This window comes from Mustela lutreola, chromosome 9, assembly GCF_030435805.1.
Source record: "Mustela lutreola isolate mMusLut2 chromosome 9, mMusLut2.pri, whole genome shotgun sequence".
Classification (NCBI taxonomy): domain Eukaryota; kingdom Metazoa; phylum Chordata; class Mammalia; order Carnivora; family Mustelidae; genus Mustela; species Mustela lutreola.
In genome coordinates this window covers 108,975,710-109,000,000 of record NC_081298.1, presented here as the reverse complement: position 1 = coordinate 109,000,000, position 24,291 = coordinate 108,975,710, and the positions used below count along the sequence as shown (strand labels likewise).

Genomic DNA, 24,291 nt, shown 5'->3' with positions numbered 1-24,291 from the left:
TAAGGCAACATCAATACATAATTCAGTTGCTGAGAATAAGTAAGGGTAGAGCTATAATGTGTTTATGAATTGTAACTCTCAATATTATTAAGCAGTCAGTACCACAATCTGATGAGTAGAATCAGTGCAATCCCAATCATAATTCTAACTGACCTTAAAAAAAAAAACAAAAAGTGGTTAATGTGTTATGGTTAATGTTAAAAAACAGTTAATGTTAAAAATAATGGTTAATTATTTTTTTTAAGATTTTATTTATTTGGGGCGCCTGGGTGGCTCAGTGGGTTAAAGCCTCTGCCTTCAGCTCAGGTCATGATCCCAGGGTCCTGGGATTGAGCCCCACATGAGGCTCTCTGCCTGGTGGGGAGCCTGCTTTCTCCTCTGCTTCTCTGCCTACTTGTGGTCTCTGTCTGTCAAATAAATAAATAAAATCTTAAAAAAAAAAAAAAAGATTTTATTTATTTATTTTAGAGAAATTTTTTTTTCAAATTTATTTTAGAAAGGAAGACTGAGAGAGCATAGGGGTGGGGCAGAGGGAGAAAAGAATGTTAAGCAGGCACCCCACTGAGCATGGAGCGTGACATGGGGCTTGATCCCAGGACCCTGAGATCATGGCCTGAGCTAAAATCAAGAGTCAGATGCTCAACTGACTGTGGCATCCAGGCGCCCCAGTTAATCTGATTTTAAAATATGTATGAAAAAGAAGAGAACCTAGAAGAACCCGAACATTCTTGTAATTACAACATGGGCAAATCTTGAAAACATTATACTAAGTGAAAGAAGCCAATCCTACAGATCACAAATTGTATGATTCCAGTTAAATGATAAGTCCATAAAAGGTAAATCCATAGAGGGGCGCCTGGGTGGCTCAGTAGGTTAAGCCTCTGCCTTCAGCTCACATCATAGTCTCAAGGTCCTGGAATCAAGCCCCACATTGGGCTCTGCTTGGTGGAGAGCCTGCTCCCCCTCCACCGCCCCCCTCCCTCGCACCTGCCTCTCTGCCTGCTTTTGATCTCTCTTTCTGTAAAATATATAAATAAAATGTTTTAAAAAATAAAAGAAACATTATTAAAAAAAAAAAAAAGAAAAGGTAAATCCATAGAGACAGATTAATAGACATGTGGTTTCTTTTTAGGGTAATGAAAATCCTTTTTTTTTGTTTCTTTCTTTCTTTTAAGATTTTATTTATTGGGGCACCTGGGTGGCTCAGTGGGTCAAGTGTCTGCCTTTGGCTTAGATTATGACCTAAGGATTATGGGATCGAGCCCCACATCAGGCTCCCTACTCAGTAGGAAGCCTGCTTCTCCCTCTCCTTCTGCCTGCTTCTCCCCACTTCTTGGGCTTTCTCTCATTCTCTGTCAAATAAAGAAAAAATCTTTTAAAAAAGGTACCATTTAAAGATTATTTATTTGTCAGTAAGAGAGAGCAGGAGTGAGGGGAGAAGCAGAGGGAGAGGCAAAGGGAGAAGCAGGCTCCCCTCTGAGCAAGGAGCCCGATGTGGGACTCGATCCTAGGACCCTGGGGTCATGCATGACCTGAGAAGGCAGATGCATAACTGACTGAGCCACCTAGGCATCCAGAAAATCTTCTGAAATTAGTGGTGATGGTTGTCCTGAAATCTACCAAATTGTACACTTCAAGATGGTGCATTTTATAGTGTGGAAATTCTATCTAAATAAATAAAATTAATAGACTTATAGTAATTTCAAGACTTTAAAAAATTTCAAGTTCTACTGATCAAGATAGTGTGATATTGGCAGAAGGATGGAGAAACACAGTAGTGTTTCAAAATAGAGTTCAGGGGCACCTGGGTGGCTCAGTCATTAAGCTTCTGCCTTTGGCTCAGGTCATGATCCCAGGGTCCTGGGATCGAGCCCTGCATCAGGCTCCCTGTTCAGTGGAGAGCCTGCCTCTCTCTCACCCATTCCCCCTGCTTGTGTTCCTCTTTGTCAAATAAATAAATAAAATCTTAAAAAAATAAAAAAGTCCAGAGATAAATCCACAAGTATATGGTCAGTTGATACTGTTGTTGTTACTCTGTTAATAACATTCTGAAGAATGTACTTTTATAAGTAGCCAATTGATTTCACATAGTAGGTTTCTAAAGGTTTTATTTTTTAAAAGGAATGCAACAAAGGCACCTGGGGCACCCAGTTGGTTGAAAGACCTGGTCTTGGTTTTAGCTCAGGTCATAATCTTAGGATTGTGGGATCCAGCCCCAGATCAAGCTCCTGCTAGGTGTGGAACCTGCTTGGGATTCTCTCTCCCTCCCTCCCTCCCTCTCTGCCCTTCCCCACTCTATAAATAAATAAATAAATAAATAAATAAAATATGAATAATAAAATGAATTAATAGTTAAAGTAGCTCCAAACTGGAAACTTCATTCACCAACTAATCTTTACAAGAGAACCAGGATGTTCTATGAGGACAGAATAGTACTGTCAGCAAATCTAGTTGTTGGAACAACTAGATGAAAACATGGAGGAAAATTCACCTAGAATCCTTACACAGATATCACATAATAATTAATTCAGGATGGACCACACACCTAGATGTGAGAACTTAAACTATAACTCTTCTGCGGGCACCTGGGTGGCTCAGGCAGTTAAATGTCTGACTCTTGATTTCGGCTCAGGTCATGATCTCAGGGTTGTGAGATTGGGCCCCATGTTGGGCTCTGCGCTGGGTATGGAACGTGCTTAGGATTCTCTCTCTCCTCCTTTGCCCCCCCCCCCAAAACTATTAACTCTTCTGAAAGAAAACAAAGTATCTTAATAACCTTAGGACATGAGGAGTTACCATACAATTTAAAAAACTAATAAATTGACTTTACAGAAATTAAAATACTCATCCAGAGAAACAAGAAAACAAAGGGACTTAAATAAAAAATTCTTAGACTTAAATAAAAAATTAGACTTAGACTTAAATAAAAAATTCTCTGTACATATATCCGAGAAAAGACTTGTATCCAAAATATAAGTAAAATTCCTATCAATCAATAAAATATAACTCAATTTGTAAAAACAAAAAAATACTTGACACTTCACTAAAGAAGACAAAGGAATGACCAATAAGCATGTGAAAAGGTGCTCGGTATAATTGGTTATCAGGGAAACACAAATTAAAACCAGAGTGAGATACCACCACATACCCACTAGAATGATTAAAAGACTGACAGCATGAACTGTTGGAGAGGATGTGGAACAGCTAGATCACTCAGACACTACTGGAAGGAATGTAAAGTACTAAGACTTCTTTAAAAAACAATTTGGTTCTAAAAATTAAAAAAAAAAAATTGGTTCTTAAAAAGAACCAATTTGGTTCTTAAACCTATGTCTACCATACAACCCAGTCATTCTTTTTTTTTTTTTAAGACTTTATTTATTTATTTATTTATTTGAGAGAGAGAGAGAGAGAACAAGAGAGAGCATGAGAGGAGAGAGGTCATTCGGAGAGGCCGGCTCCCCGCTGAACAGGGAGCCCGATGTGGGGCTCTATCCCAGGACTCCAGGATCATGACCTGAGCTGAAGGCAGTTGCCCAACCAACTGAGCCACCCACGTGCCCCCAACCCAGCCATTCTACGCCAAGCTATTTACCTAGAAAAAATTATAGAAGTGAAAGCAATATTCATAGAAAGATACTGATGTACACCATTATTTTCCAGCAGGTTTATTCTTAATAGTTCAAAACTGGATATAACCCAGTGTCCATCAACAGTTGAATAGATAAAGTATTTGTGGTGTACCCACACAATGTGGCCCACACAATAGATAAAGTAGCCCACACAGTGGGCTGCTGTTCCATCTCAAAAGTAACCAACACTGCAACATAAATCTCAAAACCTTTATGTTGAGTGAAAGTAGGCAAATCCAAAAGAATACTGAGCCCCTGGATTATGATTCTATATGTGAAGTTCCAGAACAGGCAGAACTAAACCGTGGTGATTATGTAAATCAGAACAATGATTGCTTCTGGTAGGATTAGGATTGACCAGAAAGGAATTTAAAAACCTTCTGTAATGTTGGAATGTTAAAGGTCTCACCCAAGATGGTAGTTGCACAAGTGTATATACTTGTAAAATCTCCTAGACTATACACTTAAAATTTGTGTATTTTATTATCTGTATTGCACCTTAATTTAAAAAATCAGTGTGTTGCCCCACTGAGAGAATAGATCTCAAATGTTGGGATTTTAAATGCCCTCCATGGAGGGGCGCCTGGGTGGCTCAGATGTTGGGTGTTTGCCTTCGGCTCGAGTCATGATCCCGGGGTCCTGGGATCAGACGGACCCTGCATCGGGCTCCCTGCTTGGCGGTAAGCCTGCTTCTCCCTCTCCCGCTCCCCCTGCTTGTGTTCCCTCTCTCGCTGTGTCTGTCTCTCTGTCAAACAAATAAAATATTTTTTTAAAAAATGCCCCCTTGGAGGGGCACCTGGGTGGCTCAGTGGGTTAAGCTGCTGCCTTTGGCTCAGGTAATGATTTTAGGGTCCTGGGATCGAGTCTCGCATCGGACTCTCTGCTCAGCAGGGAGCCTGTGTCCCTCTCTCTCTCTCTCTCTCTCTCTCTCTGCCTGCCTCTCTGTCTACTTGTGATCTCTCTATATCAAATAAATAAATAAAATCTTTTTAAAAAAAATGCCCCCATGGAAACATTTTTTGATCGAGGAATCTCATTTTCATTCATTATAGCACTTCATGATTATAATATACCAACTGACCTTGTTTATGGAGAAACACAATTTGAAAATTATTTTAATAATTAAGATGAGTACTTATGGGGCATAAATTACGTGTCAGGCACCTTGTATCACTAACTTGTTTAATGCTCATCAGAACCCTATGGGTAGAGATCAGTATTATCTCATTGTGTTGCTGGGGACACTGAGCCACAAAAAGTTAACTGTTTTGCCCAGGGTTGCATAGGGAGAGCCAGAATCCTAGGTGGGGCAGTCTGGTTCCAGGACTCATGCTCTTAACCTCTGTTCTGAAACTGCTGCAGAAAGGAGAGCCTGGGTCATACAGGAAGAAAGAAAATCCCCTTTTCTTCCCTATTTTATTTTGACCATAGGTACATTCCAAAATGTACACCTCAGAGAAGTGAAGGCATAGCCAAAGATGTTTTATTATTAAATACGATACTGCAAATTCTATAGGTTTTTATTTTTATTTTATTTTTTTAAAGATTTTCTTTATTTATTCATGAGAGAGAGAGGCAGGGGCAGAGGGAAGAGCAGACTCCCCAGAGAGCAGGGAGCCTGATACAGGACTTGATCCCAGGATCTCCGGATCGCAACCTGAGCCTGAAGGCAGATGCTTAACCGACTGAGACACCCAGGCACCTCATCTATAGATTTTTTAAATCCATAAATTTTAAAATGTATCGGAACTATTTAAGGAAATATGCATTTATGTTTGCTTGTATATTTAAATTCCTCTAAAACCAGAATTCTAAACTAGCATCTTGAAAACCTCGTTGTTATTGAAACATTTGTGAAATCTATTAATTTTTGCCATTCCTCTTATATTTCCAAGTTGTATGTTAAAGCCAGCACCCTGCCTGAAGCTTCCAGTATTAACCCTTCTTTAGATATATGCATATATGAATAATTAGATATATATACATCTCTCTATAAAAACATATCTTTGTTGGGTTATTAAATGTGAGATTATGAAAGAAAATAACATTTTCCAATTTATATATTTCTCTCCATAATGTTTCTCATTATAGCTGAAGGAATAAAATTAAGAGTCTCAAAAACGGTTTCCAACGGAACAGCTAAACCTGCTACTTCTGATAATTTTGTGAGTATAAGATACTTTAACAGAGTCTGTGTCACATTCTCTGACTGTCAGGAAAACTTTTTCTACTAAGATTTTTTGCGTGACATTCGGTGTTACCGAGCAGCGACACTAGTTAAGCCTGCTGGCCGTTACTGCCGGTAGATACCGGCTGCCGGGGCCATTCTCGGACCAGCTGCATGGGCGTCGCTGGGAGCCTGTTCAACTCGTGGGCTCAGGCCCACCGCAGACCTACTGAGTCTGAATCTGCTTCTTCACAGGATTCCAGAGATGACTCACATGCACACTAAAGATGGAGAAGCTTTGACATAGTGGAAGCTTGTGTTAATTTTTCAACATTTTAAAAGTGATTTTTGAAGCCATTTCAGATAACATCTGCTATCTGTTAGGAAAGGACTTTATGTATTGCCTGTGCAGTTAACAAAATTAGCATTTGTTATAGAACTGTGGAAGCTTGAAGAAAATGGTCAAATAGAGAGTAGAGATAAGTTTTTTAAAATATTTTATGCATGTTAATTAGGCAGTGGGAGTGCCTTTCATATAGTTTTATATTCTGCTTTCTTACAATTATATATGTTGTGATCAACAGATTATGAAATTTATGTATGCTTATAAATTCTGACAGTATAGATGACCCAGGAGTACAGTTTGATCTGTTGGTTTTGGTAAATTTTTTCATTTTTATTTTTGATAATAATTTTTTTTAAATGTGTTTTTTAAGTAGTTTTATAGTGATTTAAACTTTTTAAAAATTACAGCAGTTTTAATTATCTGGTGTTAGAGCTATTAAAGTTTAAATTCATTAAGATATTTTCCTTTTGGGATGCCAGGGTAGCTCAGTTGTTGGGCATCTGCCATTGGCTTGGGTTTGTGATCCCGGAGTCCTGGGTTTGGGTCCCGCTTCGGGCTCCCTGCCCAACAGGAAGCCTTCTTCTCCCACTCCCTCTGTTTGTGTTCCCTCTCTCACTGTGTCTCTCTCTGTCAAAATGAATAGAATCTTTAAAAAAAAAAAAAAAGGTATTTTCCTTTTATTTTAGAGATATATATCAGTTTATTTTATTTTATTTTTTAAAGATTTTATTAATTTATTTGACAGAGAGAGAGGGATCGCAAGTAGGGGAAGGAGCAGAGGAAGAAACAGACTCCCCACTGAGCAGAGAGCCTAGTGTGGGACTCGATCTCAGGTCCGTGGGATCATGACGGGAGCTGAATGAAGACTGATATAATTGACTGAGCCACCCAGGCATCCCTGTCTCACTTTATTTTACCATGCTTGCAAGCACATCGAGAGAATACTTTTTCATTTCACTAAATTAAGGGCAGTCAGCTCTTAATCAGAAGCCTTATCTCAAGACTTATTTCTACTTGAGACTCACTCAGAGAATTGGGGTTCCTATTAATACTGGCTCAGCTGCCTTGTTTCTCTCCTAGGTGAGCAAGATGTGATTAATACTAGAACCAGAGTATTCCATGTAGCCAAATCACAAAGAAACATTTTGATTTATTTAATATACCTTTTATTTTTCTTTCTCCCTGTGAGATAACCATAATTAAGTCTCTGTTAAGAAACAGATACCCTGACCGACCTGCTTTTCTTTTCTTGTCTCCTGCAGAGAGATGAGCATAAATAGAAGTGACAGAAATAAATAGGCTTTTGTAAATTTAGTAATAAGCAACTACTTGATTTTTAACAACGACTTCAGAGGAGCAGTCATCACTAGGTGCTTGTCATTTCGTATTCCAGTTGCACCATCTCTTGGATCGGGTGTAACAATACCACATTTGGCTGTTGGGAGCTCTTGAACTCAGTCATTCCTGAGAACTATAGAGAGTTGGTTCAGAATTCAACTTACTGAAATTTGCCCCAGACAGTACAAAATTCCAGTTTGCTTTTGCAAACCAAACTGTCATGTTTTCCTTTCGAAAGATTATAAACTCATGATATAAAAACTTGAACAAATTAGGAGGCATAATGAATGCTAGGAGTAAAAAAACAATAAAAATCAGTATTCTTTCTTTTTCTGTCTTATAAATCAACTGTGTTTCTGCTATGGTTTTTCAGGACAAAGAAATAAAACCTGTGAATCTAATGAAAACCAAGAAGTATGAAATTCTGAAATCCAGAATTTTTGTTTCTTTGCCTGTTTAAGAAAATACTGGCATAATTTCTGTGTGGCATGCATGCCAACTTCTTAGGAGATGTGGAAATGAAAAGGATTGTGCATTTGAATTTAAATGCTTAAATTTATATACATTATACCTTAAAATTCTACTTTCAGGGATTCTAAGCAAATGCTAATATATAAATATTTATTTCTACAGGATGAAGATTTGAAGTGGGTAGAAGAAAATATTCCTTCCTCATTCACAGATGTGTAAATATCCTCTGTTAAAGTTTGACTCTAAACTTTAGGATATCGTATAAAGAGATAATTCTCATACTTTGTCATGTGCTTTTCAAATATCATACCTCTCTATATTTTTATAAGCCCCCACCACTACTGAATGACTGGTTTCATGTCATGTTTGTTGGTGAACTGAGGTGTTTATTTCCATTGGCTCTGTCCCTCCAGATTTGTAGATCACAGACTATGCCTATACTTGGCTTTAGTATGTACACTGGCCTTTTAACGACATTGTTGTCTGTTTTTGTTTTGTTTCAGAGCTCTTCCAGTGTTAGTGGATTCAGACGAGGTAAAACATTTTTTGCGTATTTTCTTGGTCCTGTTATTTTCACAAAGTACAAGTGTATTTCAGAAAGAAATTCTGGAACTTTATAAAATGATGATAAATTCAGCAGGTTGGCAGACTGCACTGATTTGTCAGTAAAGTGTAAAGGAGCTCGAGCCTCATTTAAAACAGGAGAAAGATAAGCGCTTGTTGGTATGAAGGAAAGGAGAATTACAAGATTTCAAGTCTATGATTTTCTAACTTCTTGTATGTTTTTAAGAGTTTAGAATACTTTAAGATGGCAGTTTGTATAAATTAATCTATACTTAACATATTTTGGGGGATATTAGAGTTTCTGTCTCATATTCATTTATTAACCTGGAGATTTGAATAGAAGATGTGGATTTGGCAAGGTTTGGGGGAGAAAAATGAGTTACAGATCATCTGGACATTGGAGTGTGGCCCACAATGGGAAGAAATCTGAATTATAAGAATTAAAGGGTGGATGTGGGGAATAGGGGCTTACAGGAAGGAATTGTAGAGACCAGGAGTGGTAGCCTAGGCGTGATTTAGGTGGTGGCCAGGAGAGCAGGAGAGAACCCGCGGCTTTGTTGACAGAAGGGAAGGGCGGTGACCAGCCGCAGCAGGCTGATCTGACGGTAGGCGGCAAGTTTTGAGGAGGCTGTAGTAGACACGCACGTGGCTGCAAAGGAGTTGAACTTGAGGATTTAGAACTCTACAGAAAGACACGCCCTGGAGAATTGCTTTTAAAAGGGCACTTAGAGGATTCATATGATAAGTAATTTTGTAATTTCAAAATACATGAATTGTGTAAAGTGAGGCAGATCCCCGGAGGAACTCGGCCTCGGAGATCCATGTTAGCCCCATCCCTACGTCTCCCTGCTAATTCTAAACTCAAGACGTTTCCCAGCTGGCAGGCTGTTCAGGTTTTCTGAACTTGCCAACGGATATCGAGCATACATCACTAGACGTGTGTATTATCTGGTGTTTATTTTCTGTATCTAATATTTTTGTGTGTGCCAGTGACTCTACTTAGTCCCCCACAAAATCGTGACCATTGAAAGATTAGAGAATTGTTATGTTCTGAAAGGAGCATCAACATTTGCAAGTATATCATCTTTTGTTGTTGTTGTTGTTGTTTTTTAAGGAAATCATGACCAGATCTGAAATGGCAGAAAAAATGTTCTCATCAGAAAAGATAATGTGATTGAAACCCATAGAAGTGACACATAGTTAATGGTGAAGGCCTTCCTCAAGACTGAAAGCGGGCTTTGTTTTGATGGAGTGCAACAAGGTTTCATTGCATTATCTTGGAAATCTGTGTATTACAACTAAGAATTCAGGTGGTATGAGGGTTCTACGACCATTTTAAGCTGCTCTGGAATGTCGGCTTCATGTCCATCAAATTGCCTGGATTTGGAAATAATGTAAGAAAAGTATTATGATTAAAAAAATATGCCCAAATCCCCTTAGCTGAGTGGTAATAGGGACGTGGGTTTGGATTTTCTCTTTTCTCTGGAAAATATGACGATTCCAGGCTTAAAAATATTTTTTACATAAACACTCCTACTGTTCTTCATTAACCTTTGAGGTAGATGATGTGATTCTTCTGTAGTAAAGCAGCATCTCCATCTCTTGGGTGTATAGTTACTAGATGCAATAATAATTTTCTTTGACTTTTATACTGGAGTGATTTGAAATTAAGTACAATTTGGTTAGCCTTAGAACATGAGCATGTTTATATGGTTAGCTTTGGTGTGTGTGTGTATGTATACATACGGGTCCACACAAAGTCCTTGTTTGTGAATATCACCATGCACACCAAATCAGAATTGGGTCCTCTCTGAGCTCAGGGGAACACAAGTACACAGGTAAGAGGTCTTGATGATCACTTCCAAGGATTTGCTCTGTCGTTGTGTCCTCAGGCCATATGTGCACGTGCTGCTGCGGAGTCTGTCTGGGGCAGGTGCTAGACATGTGGCCATATCGCAGTTCCTCTCTGGCAAGCTGGGGGCTCACTACCAGTGACCCTTGTAGATGCTAGAACACTCTTTACATAATCTTGGTTTATTCGGTTTCATAATGAAACATGTATTTACCTGCACAGTATGTCACTATTAATCTTGTAATAATTCCTTAACCTTTAATCACGTTTTATACATCACTTTGTTATATTATGTATGTAATATATGATTTGAGAATTTTTTGTTTTAATATTTTTTTAAGTGCAGAACATTCTAAACTTGAAAAGTAGTTGAATGTAGAATGTTGGAAATGTGAATGTTTTGCTGCTTTCATGACCAAAGATACAGGGCTAGTGGACATTTAGAATAGGAATAAAAGTTAGAATCTTGTAGCTCTTTTTTGAATCGAGAATGACTTCAGAGAATTTTGATTGAGAAGCATTTAAAGTCTTAACCAGTACAAACATTTAAGTATAACTGTTAATTTATTTTCATTGTGAAGCTACAAAACAGAAGTTTTTCTTTCAAACCTGCCTTTTCGATTTCTCATTTACTCATGTAATAGGAGTTAGCAAAAAAAAAAAAAATAAATCTAGCAATAACGTGTCTTGAAAGATACTTTCAAATTTATTTTCAGTAGGGAACATTGAGCGGTTTGGGGCATCCTTCCTAGGAAAAGAATGTCAGTTAAGGTGGGGTCTATTCTGGTTTTGGTGTATTTCACCCTGGGCCCAGTTGTTGCAGAACTGGAGGTGACCCTGCCTTCTCATTCCTAACATTTTTCTCTACTACCACCCGGATTTTGAAGCAGACCCCCAACTCGTCATGGCTCCAGCTGAAGTTTGAAATATAAGGTCCCAGGCTTCTAGACTGTAGGAGCTGCAGATGTAGTGGGGCAGACATGGGGAGGGTCAATGGTGAGCCTATAGAAACATCTCTTTCCGCAGGGAAAGATAAAGGATGTGATGTGTGTAGCTCACCTCCAGGCTGAAATGCAGACTTTTCTCATCTTCTAGAGTAAGCAGGATTCCCTTCTGATAACCTTGTCAGAAATGTTGTTTTTCAAAGGGCATGTATGGTATCTGTCACTTTCAGTGATGATTGTATCGTCAGTTGATGTCTCTTGACCTGAACTGAGTATGCCTGTGGAAGGTCCTCTTAGCCCCCTCACAGAAATAAGAGGGGGTGTCCTTGGGCTATAGCTGTCCTTCCTCTGAAGGTCACTGGGGAAAAGGAATACCAACCCCAGCTGTTGCACGAAGTGTCCAGAAACTGGTCCTTAGAGCTTTTGAGTTTATCAGATCAGTTTGTTCTTGGGTTGCCATCAAGATGGGTCTCAATATAAATGAAGGAATCTGAGTAGAGTCCAGTTTTATGTGTTTCTAGAGAAAATGCTCAAGTGTTCTTATGCAAGTCATGTTAGATTTATATGATGTGTGAAATCTGCTTACAAGGAAATTTTCATGATTTGTGTTAGATTAGCATTTAATTGTCTGCTTTAAAGGATACTTAATTTATTTCAAAAATAAGGAAAAATAGAGGAATCAGTGTGAATTTTTTAAGACTGAGAGATGATGATCCTTTACTTTTCCTGTAAAGAAGATAATTTTTAAATCTTTCATATCCTGTAGAGAAAACCAACTTTTCCTCTGTGATATAGTACATTATGTTTGCACTACTATAATGTCAAGACTGAAAGTATAAAAAATGTACATATAAGATTAGTTTTTATATCTTTTTTTTTAAAGGGGTTTGAGGTGCCTGCCTGGCTCATTCAGTAAAACATACAACTCTTGATCTTGGGATCATGAGTTCAAGCCCCACGTTAGGGGTAGAGTTTACTTTAAAAATAAATAAAAGGGGTTGAGTCTATTGCACCCAGCTCTACATGACTAATTTAAAGTGGAGAGATGTTGTGCTAGATTTAAAAAAATAACTAGTTTTCTTAATGTGTCTTTGTATGATCAACAGCATGCCATAAGCAATACAAAACACCAAGCCTTATACTTACAAGAAAAAAGGTTAACATACTGGTAAAGTTCTAAACATATCAAATGTACATAAGTGACAAAGGTAGGATTTTAAGGAAATGTCAGTATATAGAGAAGCTCAGTACTGCATTAAGGAACTTCTTTAGAGCTAGGAAAGTATTCCTGTGTTTGAGGAGAAAATTTAGGGGTTTGAGAAGTTATATTTTTCTATTTAAAAGGGTTAAATTATTGCATAATTTGGAAAAGGTTGCTTTGAATGTAGGACAAAACTGTTTCAAAGATTTTTGTTTGAAAAGTTTATGTATTTTTGTGCCTTAATATTTGTTCTGACTTTTAATAAAATGCTTTCTGAAATTCTGGGTGATTGATTCTAGTATTCTGTTAGTGCTAGATTATGTGAAGCTGCAGGAAATGTAGGCCCAAATAGATGCCAGGCTTTAAACAAAAGTCTTAAGACAGGAGACGCACTAATTAACAAACACGGAAAACTGTTCAACCTCAGTAGTGAGCAAAGAAATGCAAAATATGGGGCGCCTGGGTAGCCTCAGGGGGCTAAGTGTCCAGCTCTTGGTTTTGGCTCAGGTCATGACCTCAGGGTCCTGAGATCAAGCCTGTGTTGGGCTTTGCACTCACTCAGCAGGGAGTCTGCTTGAGAGTCGCTCTCCCTCTCCTTCTGTGCACTCTCTCTGCCCCAATAAATAAATAGGGGTGGCTGGGTGACTCACTTGCTTATGCATCTGTCTTCAGCTCAGGTCATGATCCCAGGGTCCGGGGTTGAGTCCTGCTTTGGGTTCCCTGCTCAGCAGGGAACCTGCTTCTCCCTCTCCCTGCACCTACCTCTCTCTCTTGAATAAATAAATAAAATCTTTGATAAATAAATAAATACATTTTTTAACGCAAAATACAAGATGGGGAATTTTAAAAATTAACAAGTTTATACTAACATTTGTAAAATCTGCTTGCAAAGTCTGATGAACACACTCAATTATAGTAATATGCTTGATTCAGTCTTCAAGAAAAGAAGTTCAACAATGTGTTTATAACCTTTGGTTCCTGCCAGTTCTGGTGATCTTTTTAAAAATGATTCAAACTGTAGAAGGCTTCTGCATAAAAATGATTATTAGATGATTATTTAAAGTGGAGACAGAATTAGAAACAAACTAAATATCAACAGTAGAATAGTAAGTGAATTAAGGTCTAGCCAGCTACTTTATGGGATACTGCAACCATTAAATTATGAAGAATTCATTATAATAACAGAAAATTATTTATAAGAAATAAGATACAAAGTCACTGTTGTGAACTATCCATGAAAACACAAAGTAGAGAAAGGATTGAGTGGAAATGGACTACAGTGGCATTCATGGTTAATGTTTAGATTTAGCAGTGGTCACAACGTGATCCAACATTTCAGAAGGTTAAGACAAAAAGAAGTTCATTTCCTGGTCATGCAACAATTCTGGCATGGGTATAGAGGTGGGCAAGACAAGCTTCCCCCACACATGGCTCAGGGACCCAAAGTTTCTCTCTGTTGGCCCTCCAGCAACTAGGGCCAGTCATCTCCATGTAGCCGACAAGGAGAAAGGACAGACTGGGGAGTTTTATGGGGTGAAACTGGAAGTGCTGCTCATCACTTCCGAGCATATTCCATGGGCACTCACAGGGCCACACAAACTGCCAGGCATCTAGGAAATAAGAGCCATACACTTGCCTGCTATTCTACTCTGTGAAGGAGAGGTTGGATTTGGGGGGGACAGCTACTGGCTCCTGCTACAGATTCTTTGGGAGCAGTGGACAAGGAAGACAAAAACTTACGCCTTTCTATTTTCTAAGGTAAACATATGGAGAAATATCTAAAAAGTGATAGTCCATAGTAGACTATATGATTATCAGAAAATCTAGAAACGCGCATGGTCTCAGAACACAGCTTAATCCATTAAAAAATAAAAATCCATCCTGCCCCAAGTAAGTAAATGGAACATGGAGAACATTCTTGGACATTCTCCCAGCCTTGGGAGTGACCAAGATGGGTATTCCCTGGAGGAAAAGGACATCTGTTGTAGTAATAGTGCTGATAGTTTAGGGAGGTTTGGGAGTGCTCACAGAGTGGCAGGCTCTGTTAACCATCACAGTGTCTGTAGTCAGTAAGGTGGGTGTAGCCTGTGAATTTATAGATGAGAAAACAGACTGAGCATGGCTAAACGACTTGTCCAAAGTCACCCTCCTGGTGAATGGAAAGCTGGTATAATATTGGTGTTAACCCTCAAAGGGTTTCTATGAAATCCTGGCAGGGAGGAGGTATGTGGTTGCTTGTTAGAGGATTAAGGTCATGTATCTAAAGTGCTTGGTGCTCAGGCCTTCACAACACAGCGACGTTACCAAAAAACGCATTGGCGATTGTCATGGAGGCTACAGAGACCCAGCTGGCTTAAAGTCCTCCATATGAAACTCACATTCCAAGACTTATTTACATGTGTTGCAATGGCAGCTTCCCAGGGCAAGCTATTGCCCCTTAAGTGGTAGTGGATTTACTACTTACTACTTTTTTTTTTTTTAAGATTTTACTTATTTATTTGACAGACAGAAATCATAAGTAGGCAGAGAGAGAGGGGGAAGCAAGCTCCCCGCCTAGCAGAGAGCCAGATGTGGGGTTCGATCCCAGGATGCTGGGATCATGACCTGAGCCAAAGGCAGAGGCTTTAACCCACAGAACCACCTAGGCGCCCCTACTTACTACTTTTTACTATTTACTACCATTGCTAAATTCCTATTAATATAAGCTGGTATGGTACTGAATTCAGATGTAAATAATTTGGGCAATATAAAACACTCTGAAAAACACTCTGAAAAAGTTGTAAGAAGCTGCGTGGAAGTTGATGTACCAGAAAACTTTTAAAAGCTCTCCAGCAGATGGTGCCAAAGTAATACCTCTGAAGACTTCTGGTCTGTAAATCTTGCCTTTAAATTTTTCTTTAATTTACTTTCCAAATGCCATTAAACAAAGTTAGAGATGAAATTAAAAACAAAAACCAACAAACAAAAAAAGCTTTGTGAAAGTGGACACAAAGAGCACTGCCATCCCCAGAAAAAAATAATCAATGAATTGTATTATTATCAAATGCATTTGTGGATTTCAAGATCTGTGAATAGGACCAAACTTCCCTACAAATAACAACTCTAGGCAAAATTTCAATGACAACTACGTGAAGACACTGGCAACAGACACAAAGCAGGGGGGCATAGGAAGGGACTCAACAACACTTGGGTGAAGGGGACTACACTGGGTGATTTCCCCATTTTTTTAGGGCTTTTTCACCACTAGCCGACCACAGTTCTTGTCAAATATAAAGATTAAACCTGGATATAAACCCTGATCTTTTCCTTGCTGAATTGGAAGAAGGCAGAGATTTGAACTGCAGTAGCCGCGAAGAGGAAGAGAAGAGAAACCTCCCAAATCACAGCCTCAACCTGGACGATGCGTGTGTGGGACAGACGCCACGCAACCCATCCAAAGCCAAGAAAGTAGAACTGAGATTTCTGCTAACACGGGACCAAGTTTGACTTGAGTCCAACCCAGTAAACCGCCTGCTTACAAAAATGATGTGGAGGTGACGTCAGAGATAATGAGGGACTAAGGACCTCTGGAAGTTTGTCCCTTCATAACAACAACAATAACAGTGAAAATCTCATAAAAACTTTCAGAATTAACTTTCAGAACTCTGGAAATTAACCAGTCTTGCAGCAACCTAAGGAAAATTTACTCAAGAATAAAATGCCTGAATTTCAGTAAGAACACCAAGTTTCCCTTCCATCTGTCCTACTCCCCTACCCTGTTGCCCAGCATAAGAGTGGCCTTCTAAATTAAGGGCCCACATTCCCAGTTCTGCAGAGGGCATTCATTCCTTGGAATTCACAACTAGAAAGCCTTATCTTTATTTGACCTGGGCCAGAGCTTGCCCAGTGTTAAAAACCTCTTCCTTGGGGAAGTTTGTTAAAAAATATTCTCGGTGAAGTGTTCCAATGTTGCTGCCCGAGGCAATAAATAACAATGGAAGCAAACAATAGACTAACCAAAAGCCTCAAAAGGTAAAACTAAAAAGAAAAGCTCCAGTGTAGTTCTGGGAATCTAAAGGGCCACATGCTTATGTACGGCTTTGCACAGCAGAGTATAAGCAGGAAGTGAAGTTTAAGTTAGACTTGTAAACTGGCTGTATGAGAGCTGAACGTGTGTCCTACCCTACACACAAGCACCATGATAAACACCAGGAGATTTGTTGGTTCCAAGAATTTAAGGAAAATCCTGTCCAGTAGTTAGCTGACCACCAGATAACTGAATAGAGACTTCAATGGCCACGTATTAGAAGATAGAGTTGTTAACAGAATTAGTTCAGAGATGTCACTAAACAAACATCACAACAAGCGGCAACACAAAAACCCTGGGAAGAGGGAAAAACTGAATTCAAGAGTTGCCACATTTTATATCCAGTTTTCACCAAAAAATTATGACACACACAAAGAAAAATTATGACACACACTTGGGTGACCCAGTTGTTAAGCGTCTGCCTTCGGCTCAGTTCACGATTCCAGGGTCCTGGGATTGAGCCCTGCATCGGGCTCTCTGCTCAGCGGGGAGCCTGCTTCCCCTCTCTCTCTGCTTGCCTCTCTGCCTAGTTATGATCTCTGTCAAATAAATAAACAAAATCTTTAAAAAAAATTTTTTTTAAGAATCGTTTTTTAAATCTTTTAAATCAGTGGGTTGAGCCTCTGCCTTCAGCTCAGGTCATGATCTCGGGGTCCTGGGATCAAGCCCCACATCAGGCTCTCTGCTCAGTTTCCCCCTCCCCCTCTGCCTGCCTCTCTGCCTACTTGTGATCTCTCTCTCTGTCAAATAATGCATAAATTTTTTTTAAAAGAATAAAAATGAGCCAAATAGACAGTAAATAGAAATACTTTTCTGTTGAGGAGTACAGTAACTGAAATGAAAAATTTACTAGAAGCCCAACAGCAGTCTGAATTAGGCAGAATAAAGAATCAGTGAACTTGAATATAGGTAAATTGAGATTAGTCAGTCTGGGGGATAGCAAATAAATCGAGAAAAGAAAAACGAACAGAGCCTCTGAGGCATGTGGGTCATCATCAAACACATCAATATACGCATAATGGGAAAATCTGAAAGAACGGAGAGTAGGAAAGAGGCAGAAAGAATATTTGAAGAAATAACAGCTGAAACCCCCCCACCTTGGTGAAAAAAACATTATACATCCAGGAAGATCAGCAAACTCCCAAGTGGTATAAACTTATACAGATCCATACTGAAATACATCATAATCAAACTGGCAAAAGTCAAAGACAGAATTCTAAAAGCAACAAGGGAAAAGTGACTCATCACATACCAGGCATACTCAATAAGATTAAAAGTTCTCTTTTCATCAGAAAACATGGGGGCAAGAAGGCAAGGGGATGACATATCCAAAGTAGTGAAAGGGGGGGAACCCATCAATCAAGAATTTAATATCCAGGAGAACTATCCATCAAAAATGAAGGAAAAATAAAGATACTCCCAGAGAAACAAAACCAGAGTTCTTTGCTAACAGTCCTGCCCTACAAGAAATGCTAAAGAGAGTGCTTTAGGCTGAAATGAAATAACACTAAACGGCAACTGGAATGAAGCCATAAGTGATACCAGTAAAGGTAATTATGTAGATAATTACAAAAGGCAATATATTTTTGGTTTGTAACCCCGGTTAATCATTTCAAAGAACAAGCTTCTCGTTCACTTTCTTGATGTAGTGGGAAAGCATGCTGTAGTGCCCCAAATTGGCAGGGCTGTGCCCCAAGGTGGCACTCAAAAAAAATTTTGTGTAATGAGTGAATTGGACCATCACTGCACTCCTTCTAGATCACCCCCCACCCCTGTTTCTACCTGGTTATGCTGGGTCAGGCTGGGCTTTGTTCCCAGGACCCTTTGTTGGTGTTTGGGGGTGGGGGGAGGCTGATGACATTTAGAATCACAGATAAGGGGTGAAGGTGGGAAAGGGAGAGAAGCAACCCCAAATGAGCCAACAGGCAAAAAATAAGCATATGAACCCCACAGGGCAAGCAACATGGTGTGGGACACTACAGGGGACAGAGAACCCTACAGGACAGCTTTGGAATGGTTGTTTCAGGCTGAGTGCTACTTCTGATTGGGCGTTAAACAGATTTCTGCAGCAAATCTTCCTTTCTTGTTTTGCACCCCAACATTACGCAGGGAACACAAGTGTATCAGCAAAAACACTGATCCCAGAAGATGATTATTGATTCTGTCAAAAAACTTTAAAAATACTTTCTTTAGATGTGTGGATACCCACCCCCCCAGCCCAGGCAATCCCTGACATTCAGGAATATTCTCTTGAAAACTAAACATAGAGGAAACAGAAGAAGTCGTATAGGGGATGGACCCACTTTGTATAAGTCAAAGGTTGGTTTTTGGAGACCCAAATATATAGCACATTGAGCTTATTTTCACAGTTTGCTTTCAGACAGCCCTGATGGGTTCTGGGCTGCCTTGACCCCTTTGGGTCAAGGGCAGTTGGAGACAGAGAGAGAAGGGGCAGTACTGCTGGGGCAGTGGGACCTTAGAAAGCTAATTCAGAGCAGACACCAAGCACTAAATGGAAGATGGCCATAGGACAAGAGCAACAAACAAATTAGTAGATAGGGGGTAAAAAAAATCCCTGTTGAAATTCAGAAATGCTTAAAAAATAGAAAAAGAAAGAGGAAGGAAGGGAGAGAGAGACAGGAGAAGAGAGGGGAGGGGAGGGAGTGGAGGAGAGGAGAAGAAAAAGACAACACAGAAGAAAAAAATTCTGTAACTGTAACTGAATTCCTGAAATCCTGGACATGTGTATTTAAGTGAAAGGTGCTAGGAAGGTAGCCTATGCAGGAGACAGCACAGCTCTGGGAAAGGCCTGAGTCTGGGGTTTACATACCGTGGACAACTCACTCAACCATGCCCAGATTCAGCCTTAGGAATCCACAGAGAGGGCAAGAGAGGAAAAAAAGAACGCTTCTTTCCATGCGCCCAAGTCTGGCTCCCAGTTCACAGCCAGAAGCAGGCTGAGAAGTCTTGGCCTCCAGGGGAGGTCACCATGTAAACAGGAGGTGGGATAAAATACACACGAAACACAGCCACACCAGCCAGAACCCAATCTTTCATTAGTGGGAGGGAGAGAGAAGGGTAAGTGAGGGAGGCTGAGGGAGCACTGGCTTTGGCATCAAGGGCAAACACGTGATAGATTGAGGCAGAAAAGCCTAATTTCCGCAGGCTTCCTGGGTTGGGACCACCGCTGCCTGGTCCCTCCACTTGGATTGGGAAAACCCAGGCTTTGCCCAGTCTCCAGGAGCGCAAACTGAGATTACATGGGCCCCGCTCTACTTCCTGTGACAGGAAAGCGGAGGGAGAAGCACAGTAGGACTTCCTGGATAATGAATGCTCAGGTAGCCAGCCTTCACCACACCTCGCTCTCCAGGGGACTCCAACTTTCCTTTCTGCCTTCCAGTGGGACTCTTGGTCTGAGACGACAGTCTTCTGAGCTCCCTTCCTGGAGCTCTGAGTGGGCTCTGCTAAACGAAATGCGGAAAGGAAAAATAGATTTGAGGCTTGGCCAGACTTGGTGTGCACCATGACATCTGCAGCGTTGCCTTCTGAAAACATTCTCCAGTAAGGACTTAAATAATGTTTTTCCAAGAGCTTGGGGCTGAAGCCATCTGATTCCTTCCACAGCCCCAGGATGCAGGGGACTTCAGACCACTCGTGTCTGTCCTTCCCAGCGGGATTTCCCACCGACTTCAGCAAAGCATCCAAGGCATCTGATAACCTCTGGCCTTGGCCTTCGTTTTAAACGGAGTTCCTCCTTCAGGTTGGGGAGGGGAGAATTATCAATGAGGAGAGGAGATTCTTGGTCCCCGTCATGTGTGTTCTCATCCCCCACTAGCATGACTGAGAAGGGCACTCGTCCACTCGATGGAGAACTTGGTCTAGCTTAGGAAGCCCGTCTCCCGGCCGGGCCGGTGCTGCTCTCTGAACGCCGAGCTGGAGCGGGATCGCCACTCCGCCACCCCCGGCCGGCGACGCGCGTCTCGGGCTCCCCAGCGGGGCCAGGGGACGGTCAAGGGCCGGGGGCGGCCCGTCCGGGGTGGGCTGGCGGCCGGGCGCGCGTGCGGGGCACCGGCCACGCGGCCTCGGCCGCCCTGGCCCGCGAGGCCCTCCGGATGCCCGCGCTCGTCCTCGGCGTCGCGCCCGGCCTCCTCGGGGAGCCGCGCGGGTTGGGCGCGCTCCCAGGCGCATTCCTGGCCGGGCAGCCCCTCCTCCTCGGCCTCGGCCCGGGGGCTGGCGCCTCCCCGCCTCGCCGGGGCTGTCTCGTGCGGGCGGCTGCGGACGCTCGTGGCCCGCGCGCGGCGCACCTGGACCCGAGACGGCGCCCGCCGCGCTCCGGGGCTCCCGCCGCCCTCCCTGCGCCAGCCGCTGCCGGGCCGCGGCGTGGGCCGGCCCGAGGCGGGGTCTCCCCTTCCCCAGCCGCGCGGTTCCCACCGGCAAGATGGTGCCCAGCTGTCCCCGCGCGCTCCTGCTGCCGCTGCTGCTGCTCCTCGCCTGCCCCGCGTCGCGGGCTTCCCAGGTCAGTGCCCTCCCGCCTCTCGCCCGTCCGGCTCGCCGGGGAGGCAACGCCAAGGACTGGGGCTCGTGGCTCGGCGCTTGGAGGCTTGGGCAGGGAGCGCGGAGCGGCTCTTGGGACCCCCCCCCCCCCCCCAGCCTGTCACCTGAGCCGCATCGCGAGCCGGGCGCCTGGGAAGACCCGGGCTGGTCCAGCGGCGCCGTCTGGGCGACAGCCTCGGTCCGCAGGGGACAGGGCTCCGCGTGACAACCGTGGGTCGGAGGAAGGTGACCCTGGGATGTATGAGACGCCGGGCTTTGGTGGGGCTCCCCCCTGGAGCTCCTGGTCACCCCGTGAGGGTGGAGACTGTCCCCGCCCTCCAGCTCCCAACATTCAAATTTCTAACTGAAACCTCTTTCCCACCGCCGCCGATTTTAAGCGCGCGCGGAGTCGGCGAGCGGCGTTTGCGCTGCGCAGGCAGACGCGGGCCGGGAGGTCTCTGAAGCCGTCGCATCGCGCGCTTAGGGGGCCTTAGATTTGGGACTGCATTTTCTTGCCCACCCTGACAGACAGCTTGCCGTTTCGTTTTTCTCTCCCTGCCGTTTATGTTTGTTGGAGTCTCACTGGGTTTATTTATGGGACCAGATTCACTTTTTATACTCACCAGTAAGAACCGATGGTTAAAATTGAGATAAGAATGCAGATATAAATACATCTTCCCATAGGTGGAAGGTGGAACTGGAATTGCTGAATTCTGAGCCAGCAACCGCCAGACTGGCCCTGGCGGCGGGAGACCCCTCCCCTGTGGCTGGCGTGGCGCGTGGCCCAGCATCACCAGCCTAAGCGGTACCAGTGGCGGAGGCAGAAGGAAAGCCTGCATTGACTCACTGAAAGCCCCATGAGTGCCCGGGTCTTGGCTAAGCATCATCCACGCCCTTAAATCTCAGAGCAGCCCTATGAGGTGGGGAGCACTGTCATCCCCATTTTGCAAAGGAGAGAACGGAGGCCCAAGGGGATTGTGACTTACTTAATTAAGGTCACATGGCCAAGGAGTAGTCCCTCTCCTTGGATTCCAAACCTTTCCCCCTTCCCCGCCGACACTGGTTTATCGTCTAAATTCCTGAAGCAGACGGGCACACTCACAGCCACCTAGAAGCCCCCGGGGTGCAGGAAGGAATTCCAGGCAGGGAGAACGCAGTTGAGACCGGAGGTGGGTGGTGTGAGTGCAGAAGTTGGGAGTAGGGGGCGCCTGGGAGGCGCAGTTGGTTAAGGGCCCCACTCTTGATTCGGGTTCAGGTAGTGATCTCAGGGTCCTGATCTCGGAGTGATGAGATCGTCCTTGGGTGGGGCACCGTGCTCAGCGCAAAACTGCTTAAGAGGCTCTCCCTCTGCCCTTTCCCACTTGCATGCATGCGCTTTCTCCCTCTCTCTCAAATAAATAAATAAATAAATAAATAAATAAATAAATCTTCTTCAAAAATTAAAAAAAAAAAAAAAGTGGTCAGCAGGAAGCCATTCAGCCACCAGGCAGCAGGGGCTAGTCTGAGGCCACGCGATACCACCAACAGAGCAAGGGATCTCCCACCCACTTTGCAGAAGACAAAACAAAACAAAACACCAGGCCCAGAGGCAAAGGCCAGAAGCATAGGGTGGGCACATCTAGCTGGAGCCCTCAGAGTGGGAGAATGGACAGGACGTACCAGCAGATTCTGGGTCCCTGGCTCTGCCACTGCATCTCCGGATTGCCCAGACAACAGCAGGGACCCTGGCAGCTCTCAGATGTCTATGGCTGCTGCAGAGGCAGAAAATGAGCCCTCTCAGGCTCTGGTCCCCAGTCCCTGCCTCCTTGGGCTTTGTGAGGGGGAAAGGGAACAAAAGGGATTGTCTGTAGAAGTTGGTTTAAAAAGTTCTTGTGAAGGCGTCCTTCATCCAAAGTCTCTGGGCCACCCCCACCCAGGCCCTACCTGGGGGAGCCTGATAGGTAAACCATAAAGAAGGCCCCAGGAACACTCTTTACTGGGCTTCTTCTCATGTCTCCGGTCCTTGCTCTAATAAGCACCCCTTTGCAGAGGCCTTCCCAACCCCATGCTAAATGGGTCTCCTCCCTGCCCTTGTGTTTCCTATTTTGGTTCCATGAAAGGCTCTGGAATAGGATCACATTTGTAATAGTTTCTTCTGGTAGAATTTGAATTTACTGTCTGTCTGCTCCACTACAGGGCCCCAGGGCCAGGGACCATATCTGGGATTTTTACCCAGGGACCCTACATAGCTGGAGTTCAGCAGAATGAAGGGAGTGTGGTCATGCTGGTGCTTCTCTGAGCAGGACAGAGCTGGGCGGTCTCAGGGTAAACCTTGGCTGCACATCATGTCACCTGGGAATCTTCTAGAAATCTTGATGCCAGCCTTATCCCAGAGAATCTGATTCAGCTGGTCTGGGTTGGGGCTCAGGCATCAGTGTTTTTTTTTTTTTAAGTGTCCCTAGTCATTTGAATCAGACAGGTGCATGAGACAGCTGCAGACCTAGGAAAGGGCCAAGGGGGCGTGGTTCAGAGTGGACAAAGAATTGGGATCACGAGGACCTGAGGGGCTGTGGCATAGCTGGAGTTGACCTGATCTGAACACGTGATGAGCCTGGGGCTCTTGAACCCAACAATTAGGCTTGCTGGCCGGTGGAGACGCAGCCGGTGTTTGGAGAGTAAATGGCACTCATGGGACCATCGGCTGCCTCAGGGAGATGGGCAAAGTCCATGGCCATCCAAGGACCTCTAGCTCTAGGCAGTGGGATTTCCTCATAGTAGCCCCCACTGGGGGTCCTCTGCTAACCAGGAAATGTGCTCACTTTGTTCCATTAGGTGTAAGCCCAAGGAAGCATGATAGGTGTGTGTCTGTGAGTGTGTGCATGTGTCTGTGTGCCAGGGCCTGTGAGTATAACTGTGTCTGCATGAATGGGTGGTTGTGTTTGCTACGGGGTGTGTATGTGCGTGCATATCTCTGTGTGTGTGTGTGTGTGTATGTGTGTGTGTGTGTTACAGGATAGGGGGAGGCTGCTTTCTGGAAGAGTCTGGAGCAGTAGTCTCATGGGAATGGACAGTATCATCCCCTCTCCTGCCATCATCCTCTGTGGCGTTCCACTTCTGTCCCTCTTGTCAGCGCCGGTGTCCTGAGTCACTTTGCAGTGGTTTTGTGATTAGCTGGATGGGAGCAGGTGGTGGTGAGGA

The 24,291-nt window shown here is 43.1% G+C and overlaps 2 protein-coding genes across 3 annotated transcripts in view; both read left to right on the top strand.

The window, feature by feature from the left end:
• Window positions 1-12,797, top strand: part of TMEM87B (transmembrane protein 87B) — a 51,904-nt gene extending 39,107 nt beyond the window's left edge. For both annotated transcript variants that reach the window (XM_059188379.1, XM_059188377.1), the window contains exons 16-19: window positions 5,724-5,797; window positions 8,117-8,169; window positions 8,458-8,488; window positions 9,633-12,797. In XM_059188379.1, coding sequence (XP_059044362.1) covers window positions 5,724-5,797; window positions 8,117-8,169; window positions 8,458-8,488; window positions 9,633-9,692 — 218 coding nt within the window. In that variant the 3' untranslated portion in view covers window positions 9,693-12,797. The remainder of the gene's footprint in view (window positions 1-5,723; window positions 5,798-8,116; window positions 8,170-8,457; window positions 8,489-9,632) is intronic.
• Window positions 12,798-20,806: 8,009 nt separating this feature from the next.
• The window catches only part of FBLN7 (fibulin 7), a 49,945-nt gene continuing 46,460 nt past the window's right edge, over window positions 20,807-24,291 (top strand). The window contains exon 1 of the mRNA XM_059188376.1: window positions 20,807-21,097. Coding sequence (XP_059044359.1) covers window positions 21,020-21,097 — 78 coding nt within the window. The 5' untranslated portion in view covers window positions 20,807-21,019. The remainder of the gene's footprint in view (window positions 21,098-24,291) is intronic.